Source organism: Nothobranchius furzeri, chromosome 6 (assembly GCF_043380555.1).
Source record: "Nothobranchius furzeri strain GRZ-AD chromosome 6, NfurGRZ-RIMD1, whole genome shotgun sequence".
In the NCBI taxonomy this organism is placed as follows: Eukaryota; Metazoa; Chordata; class Actinopteri; order Cyprinodontiformes; family Nothobranchiidae; genus Nothobranchius; species Nothobranchius furzeri.
This window is the reverse complement of record NC_091746.1, coordinates 24,768,740-24,776,769: the sequence shown is the minus strand read 5'-3', so window position 1 is coordinate 24,776,769 and position 8,030 is coordinate 24,768,740. Positions and strand designations below refer to the sequence as shown.

Here is an 8,030-nt window from a genome sequence, read left to right as displayed (position 1 = left end):
CCTTCACCACACAATCTCAGGCCATACCATAGACAGAGAGGAGAAAAAATCTGTATTTTTCTTATGGTGTTGACATGACAGACTGTAAATAGTCCACATGAAGCTTTAGTGTCAATTCAGAGAAAGAACTCTATGAACTTTCTGGAGAGGGGGAGTGTTTACTGTTTTTGTCTTACTGGTTTAGACAATATATTTTAAGAGAAACCCAAGTGTTTATTTATGTCTTTATGACAAAATGTATTAAATGTCCTTGAAATTCTGAGGATTATATTTATACTTTTTATAACAAGCTTGATTATTTTCACTGACCTTTGACGTTAATGTACTGTCTTGATCAATGCTGGAAAATAAAGTGTATTTGAATCTGTGGTTATTTTTGATTTTGAGTCATTTAGTTTATAGAATTGGTCAAATTCATTGTTTTTTATACAGATAAGTTTCAATAAGTCTGAAGTTGGTTAAGGTTTAAAGTGTTCTGTGCAGTCAAAGGCTCCAGAAAAATGTCTGAACAGACTCATGAGCCCAAAGGATCAAAGGGGGCACTGCTATTCCAATAATACATTTATTTTAAATTGCATGCACACGAATGGGCTCATAAAGAAGACATGAAGAGAAGCAGAAACATAAGACAAATGCGTTGGAGGGAAATTTCTCCAAAACATTTTACAGCGAGACACTGAAGTGATTCCACTCAGCAGACAAATGAGATTAAAAGTCATAAAAACGACCTTCAAAACTTGGCTGTTACAAGTAAAGACAAAAATAAGACAAAGAGTAAAAGAGATCATAAATACCGCAGGAAGTTGCAAAATACCTGATGAAATCCTAACTAATTAAGCCCAAAGTTCATGCTGAATATATGGGTGAACGTTCTTACCTGAAAAGGTGAGGTGCACCAACTTCTACTTCTCAGACTCTGCAGGTAAAGCTATGAAATGTTTGGAGGAAAACAAACACCTGTTTGGAGGCGTTGCGGGCCATTGAGGTTGTAGTTTCAACAAGCAGCCGCTAGATGGAAGACGTTAGCCCATAAACGGATTGTTTACATCACTTGTTGCAATGGCGACCATGTCTGAGCTAAAGAGTGGTAAGAGCTCACTCACTATATCGTTTTTCTTTCCTCAATCAAAAATCTTTACACAATTTCGCTTTATATTATGATAAATTTGTCAACGTTTTAGCTAACAACACAGCGTCTTCCAGCAATCTCCCATAATACAAATGTGCTAAATAAGTGGAAATGATTTTTCAGAAAAGCACACTTGCTCAATGTTTCCTGGGTTTTTATGTATTAGAATGTGCGTTTCATTCGTTAAAGCTAAATAAGACGTTTTAAACTATTTTAGCTTAGCTCGTGTTTCTTTTTGTCCACTAGCTGATGTTGGATACCCACAAGTTAGCCAGATTAGCTAGATTAGCTAGCTGGTTGTGGGGATAATAATACAACGGAAAAGTAAAAGTTGTTACATTCTATGACGATTGAAACTGTGGGTATTTTAGAGGTATGGACAATAGTATGAGCTATATTATAAAAGATTTAGCCTAAAAATCTTTAAGTAAATGTGAAATTCACATATAATTGAGTGAGGTTTGGTGTGTTGCTAAGATACATGATCTTTGGGGTTTACAAGCGACTCCCCCACACACGTACTCCTTACCATTGGCTGCCTGCTAAATTAATGTGTTATAATACAGATGTTTTATTGTTTTCAGCCGTGAGGGAAACCCTGGAGTCACGTGGCGTGCTGGGTCAGCTGAAGGCTCGTATCCGGGCGGAAGTGTTCAGCGCCCTGGATGACCAGCGTGAACCGCGGCCTCCTCTGTCTCACGAAAACCTGCTCATTAACGAACTCATCCGGGAGTACCTGGAGTTCAACAAGTACAGGTACACAGCGTCAGTGCTGACAGCAGGTGTGTGAATCAATTAGTCACCGTTTTTATGGCAGCAGTATACGTTTAAATGTAAACAAATGCTCTCCAGGTCAAGACTGATCACTTATGATGAAGATAAATGACCTGCACTTGTAGAGCGCTTTTCAGAGTCAGAGGACTCTAAAGCAATTTCCACAACAGTGTATCATTCATCCATTCACACACGGATGGTGATGAGCTACACTGTAGCCACAGCTGCCTTGATGCAGAAAAAGGCTTTGGTGCCATTTCAGATCCCACAGTGTGTCAGTGGGACAGCAGTAGCTCAACAGGTTGAGCAGGTTGTCCAGTAATCTGAAGGTTGCAGGTTCAATCCCGGCTCCGGTCAGAGAATTTTGCTGTTGTGTCCTTGGGCAAGACACTTAACCCACCTTGCCTGCTGGTGGTGGTCGGAGGGACCCGTGGCGCCTGTGCTCGGCAGCCTCGCCTCTGTCAGTGCGCCCCAGGGCAGCTGTGGCTACATCGCAGCTCATCACCATCAGTGTGTGAATGGATGAATGATACACTGTAGTGTAAAGCGCTTTGGAGTCCTTACTCTGAGAGGCGCCATACAAGTGCAGGTCATTTATCAGTATCAGTGTAACCACCCAGAGGACTTCTTCTCAGCATCGTTTGTTTTCTCAGAGTCGGGCCAGCCCGAGGCTTCCTTGGACAGACAGTTTCTGGCCAATGAGATGAAAATCACAGAGGATCCCAGCTCTAAGACAGTGTAAGTGTCAGGAGTGGGAAAATCCCAGCACAGTCTGGTGTTGATAACAGTGTTCAGTGATTTACCGAACGCTTGTGTTTAACCAGTGTGGCGATCATTGTTTTGTAATGACATAGTCATTTTGAATGGTTGTCTCTGATTGTGTAAAATATGACACGTGTTAGTGTTTTGCTTTCACCTCGTCACCATAACAAAACTGAGAAAAACTGGGAAACAAGCAACAGGCTCAGTTCCTGCCTGAGAAAAATAAAAATGTGTCAATGTGCTTTCATATTTCCTTGCAGGCCTCTTCTCTATGGATTGGTGTCTCACTTTCTGAATAGTGGTGATAACAGAGGGAAGGTTCTTCTTCGTGGTCCTGCTGTGACTAACGCAGCTCCTGAACATGATGCGTGACATGTGGGGGATGTTCTGGTGACTTGCGATGCTTCTGGACTGAATCAGGCTTTGTTTGGCTCTTATGTAGAGAATAAGAAATCCCACAGAATCGGACTGAACTCGGCTTGTTGTCTGTCGCTGGTATTATTCCACAAAGCCTCAGTGAAGTGTGAAATCCAGGGACAATAAAGTGTGGCCATATTTGTTGTCTTTTTATACTGTTGATAATAAAAGTTTTATTTATACCCTTTACGAATCTGTGAAAGTGTTTTTTTACACCACAAGATGGCAGTGTCTGCCCAACAAAAGCTAAATCTGGTCAAGCGACGCCTATTCAGTTTGTAGGATGAATGCAGCTTTAATTCCTTTCAAATTTCTAAAACTGATTGATTTTAAGACTTTTTGTCCTTTGCACTTGCATTGGTTTATTCTTTTGTTTGATTTTATAAAAATGTCCTCATCAAGGGGATCCGTTTTGATGGCCTGAAGATCAGGCCTCTGCTTTTTGCAGATGATGTGAACCTGCTGGTTTCATAAGGCTGTGATCTCCAACTTTCACTGGAGCGGTGTGAAGCAGCTGGGATGAGAATGCACTCCTCGAAACCCGAGACCAGGGTCTTGAGTCGGAAAAGGGTAGAATGCCTTCTCCAGGTCAGAGACGAGTTCCTGTTCCGAGTGGAGAAGTTTAAGCATCTTGGGGTCTTGTTCACGAGTGAGGGAGAGATGAAACGCGAGATCGACAAGCGGCCAAAATGAGTTTTCTCCGCCGGGTGACTGGGCTCTCCCTGAGAGATCGGGTGAGAAGCTCGGTGATCCAGGAGGGGCTCGGAGTAGACCCGCTGCTCCTCCACATTGAGAGGAGCCAGGTGAGGTGGCTCGGGCATCTAGTCAGGACGCCTCCCTGGAGAGGCACGTCCAGCTGGGAGGAGACCCAAGGGAAGACCCAGGACACGCTGGAGGGACTATGTCTCTTGGCTGGCAAGGGAACACCTAAGGATTCCCCTGGAGGAGCTGGCCCAAGTGGCTGGGGAGAGGGAAGTCTGGGCCTCCCTGCTTAAGCTGTTGGCCCCAGGAACTGACGTTGGATAAGTGGAGAAAAATGGGCGGGCCTCGTCACCATTAGGATGTTTAGTCTCACGTTGCAGATAAATCTCTTGCTCATTAATCATCACCCTGACCCATCAGCACAGCTACTCTACTGAGGGATACTAGTGTTCCCACGTAAACAAATGCTTCACATTGATTCTGATCGTCAGCATTTCCCTTCAAGCTTGAGTGACAGCTGCATAAACGCGTCCTTCCCTGCAGCAGAGAGAAGTCATGTTTACCCCTGGGCTCAGATCAGGATGCGATCGCATTCCAGGAGGGTCAGATGTATCCATAAACATGTAATCGCTCCAACAGACATCCATCTATGGACATGAAGGAGAAGACAATGAAACTAGGAGAAATGTGCTGTTTGTAAAAGGTTTCTTCGTGTTGCTCCACGTATAAAACTCTTACTATCAGCTCATTTAGTTTGAATAAATGCAAATGGGCATGATTTAGTTTACTTTACTTTATTTGACTGTTTTATGAGGCCTGAAGCTGGAACTGTACCAGTGGGACTGGCCCACTACTGCTTTTTAACGCTCACTCCCACCGTCTCCTCATAACTTCACAAACGTTTCCTAGCTTTGAGGAACTGGTTGAACCTTTTCTCTGGTTCATACTTAGGTATGGAAAACGTCCAGCCAAAGTCAACACACACGTCTCCTCGCTGGCGTCCCGGATCGATCACGGTTATAATAGTATTGGAACAGCTATTTTCATGGATCACGTTTGTCTCATTTCTGTATCTCGTCTGCAATCAGTTCATCAGATCCTTCATTCTTTCACGTTCCTTTCTCATCCCAACGGCTGCCAGATTCACCTGCCACTGCTCAGCGCTTGTAAATAATAAGAGTTATTCCCGCAGGGACAACTTTGTTTGAACAATGCCGTTGCTGTTGGACCATATTTAGTCACCGAGGCCCGGTGTTGTTGCTTGTAGACTCTGAGAGTAACACAAAGCGGCTGAGATTCCACTCTCCTTATATGGAACCCACTTCAGCCTCGCCACTGCTTTCTTTTCCTCCTCCTCCTCCTCCATCCTGCCTCATCTGAGTTCTTCAACCTGAGCACCTCCCTCAGGAGCAACGCTCCACCTCCGTGGTGCTGATCAGAGCGAGCCTGAGGGTCCATCGTTCTGGTCTTTGGTCTGTCACCAGGTTTCACGCACCAGTGCAGCATTCTGCCTCTGGCACAAAACAGGCCACAGCTATCAAGCAGCAGCTTGATTTACTGGAGCAAACAGGACCGTGTCCATATATAGGAAGTTCCATTGGGAAGAAGCTGGAGGGATGCAGCGAACACGGAGGGGGGAGGCCATTTGTGATGCTGGAATGTGCTGTGAATAGAAAACAGATATAGGATGCACACGTACACATAAGGAGAATGAAAACTGAATTGGTGTGAGGGAGGAGAACTCTGCAGGTTTACAGTAAAAGGTGATCCATGTGTTTCCCTTAAGAGGAGCGGGTCACAGACCCTTATGGGACTCAAGATCACAGGCATCACATTTCATTGTGTCTCCGTTTAATAGGCTTTGTTTCCATGTCATTCACTTTGAGAACTTGCGCTTTAAATCGAAGCAACAGCCGTTCCGATCCAAACGATTTTTCATGCCAACAATTAAAGAAATCGTTTTTAAAAAGGCCCATCATCCATCTGAAGCTCTGGGAGGGAACTGGTTACAATTGCACGAGATGGATTTCTTATCTAAAAGGTTCAAGTTAAAAAGTATTAGCTTCAGTAATTTCCTAAACTGTGAAATAAAAAAAGCTTGGTCTGCATCAGGCGTGTCCTAAGTGCAGCTGGGGCCTTTCGTGAACCTTGGAGAGATTAATTGTGGCCCCCACTTGTGTTTCTAGAATCATTAATTTTATCTCTCCAACAAGGTGTGGATGTAGAGAGATCATTTCCAACGTTTTTATGTTTAGATCTGAACTAATATGCCTTTTTTGAAACTATTGTGAGGAATACACATGGTAAAAAATCACTATATAAATAAATATTGCATTTCTTAAATTTAAAAACGTTTTTGGGCTGATTAGTGACTTGATGATTTTGGCACACATGACTTTGGACTAGGCATCACCATTAATGACTGATTGTTTTAAACAAAAATATGTTTTACTAAATTCTTTGCTGTGAAATTTCAACTGAGAACATTGAAAATAAATGTATGCTTTAAAAAAAGCATTTTTGTCAAATAAAAACACAAAGTACAGTCAATCTAAAACCTATAGCTGTTTCCCAAATGAAATGAAAATATCTTCAGTGATCAATAAAAGTGGATTTAATGAAAAAAAGAAGAAGCCAAAACTCAGTTGGTTTATTTAAATTTTGATGTCACATAAAGACATATACAAATGTTCACATCTTAAATAAAAATGTGACGTTTTCCTCTAAAAGCATAAGATTATGTGGGGAAACATTAGCACATTTTTTATTTATCAGCTTTCCTATCCGTTTGATTTTAAGTTGCTCGTTATTGTTTTTGTGTCTTTTTTAAATTAAAAAAAAAAATAATTCCGGTGTTAAAATGTGAGTTTTTACAGTTTCTGTCACTTTATCATCAGCAGCACTTCTCCCTCTCTACCCTTGGCCCCATTGCGCATGCGCGCTGCCTCTCGCGCTCGCAACGTGATGCTGAATGAATCCGAGCGCGTGCGGCTCCACCCACGAGAGTCTGTGGGCAGTTTAAATGACTGGGCTTTTAAATTCACGAGGGTCACTTTTGGACTGTTTGTCCTGGGAGTACCTCGTCGGCGCCACTTTCTCCAAATCCCTACTTTTCTAATCTGAACCTCCATCTGAGCACACGTTTCTTCGTATCAGTGAGTTTTTATTTACTTATTTTTGTGGGGAGAAGTGTGAAAAAGCGCGAAATACACCTGCTACAGTTTAGCTAACTTTTAGCTGACTGGTTCTGGCTGGCTTTGCCGTTTTGCCTTATTTTTATTCACGTATTTAAAAACCGTAGCTGATTAATACAGATAATTAGTTGTATTAACGTAACTTTTACTGTTTAGCCTCTTTAAATTAACTTGGTTAGGTCTTATATGGACGTCTAGCCTTATTATTTGTGTTTTATCCACTATAAATGAAAAGTAACCCACTTTTTCTCGAGATATAGACAATAAAATGGGCTAGTCTTTGTAATGTGTGTATGGTTAAGATAGAATAAAAGTGGAACGGCTGCAGAGCAGTGATGCAGGAGCAAAAGGAAGTTAAGTCCTCCTATCAAAGTAAGAGCATGCCCAATGGTGTTTCCTGTTTTCCAAATATGGTTGTATTAAGTTGCATGTTTGTCAGACAACTATGTCTTAAGAAGATTGTCAAGACAAGTGTAAGACAGTTTTGCGTAAGATGATGGTAAATTATTATGTTCTGTTTGTTTGCCCCTTTTTGAAAAATTACTTCATACCAACAAAATGAAGAATCGAGTGTTTTTATTTAACATTTCTTTGCATTTGCTGTCATTTTCTGACAGTTAATGTGTAGATCAGGTTTTAGCCAGCATAAAGGGCTTAGGGAGAGGAAACATAATGTTTTTTATACTTTATGAAATGCATTACCGTCTGGAGGGTTGTGGGATGTCACAGGAAGAGGGGTTGTGAAACTTTTCAGATGGGAAATGAAAAAACCTCATTTTCTGACCCTGCAGGTTACAAAATGGAAAGGTCACTGACTCCATTTTCACTCGTTACTGTGTGTTTAACCCAAACAGTTTCCCTTTGTGTCCTCCTTGGGGCTTGATATTAGACAGAATCAAACCTTGATTTTAGTTTTTACACTACGTGATGCAAGACGAGGAGCTGACATCCAGCTGAACATCATTAAGAATAGTTTTGCTGATTCATGGCGTGACCGTGACATTTGCTTCTTACAGAGAATGGGTGGTTTTATCTCCTATTAGGATAAGACT

At 41.9% G+C, this 8,030-nt stretch overlaps 2 protein-coding genes across 3 annotated transcripts in view; both read left to right on the top strand.

Moving 5' to 3' along the window:
* Nucleotides 1–977: 977 nt before the first annotated feature.
* Nucleotides 978–3,271, top strand: cep20 (centrosomal protein 20). Its single transcript, XM_015970861.3, has 4 exons — nucleotides 978–1,087; nucleotides 1,714–1,911; nucleotides 2,557–2,641; nucleotides 2,926–3,271. The coding sequence occupies exons 1-4, from the start codon at nucleotides 1,060–1,062 to the stop codon at nucleotides 3,035–3,037; spliced, it is 423 nt and encodes a 140-aa protein (XP_015826347.3). The 5' UTR covers nucleotides 978–1,059; the 3' UTR covers nucleotides 3,038–3,271.
* Nucleotides 3,272–6,800: 3,529 nt separating this feature from the next.
* Nucleotides 6,801–8,030, top strand: part of myh11a (myosin, heavy chain 11a, smooth muscle) — a 28,174-nt gene continuing 26,944 nt past the window's right edge. For both annotated transcript variants that reach the window (XM_015970824.3, XM_015970817.3), the window contains exon 1: nucleotides 6,801–6,939. The gene's annotated coding sequence lies outside the window, so the exon portion shown is untranslated. The remainder of the gene's footprint in view (nucleotides 6,940–8,030) is intronic.

Bases quoted from the DNA above. Each gene is read 5' to 3' on its own strand.
- cep20 (XM_015970861.3), top strand. From the start codon at position 1,060: ATGGCGACCATGTCTGAGCTAAAGAGTG. The intron at 1,912-2,556 runs GTGTGTGAATCA...TTGTTTTCTCAG, and splicing joins AGCGTCAGTGCTGACAGCAG to AGTCGGGCCAGCCCGAGGCT. The intron at 2,642-2,925 runs GTAAGTGTCAGG...ATTTCCTTGCAG, and splicing joins GATCCCAGCTCTAAGACAGT to GCCTCTTCTCTATGGATTGG.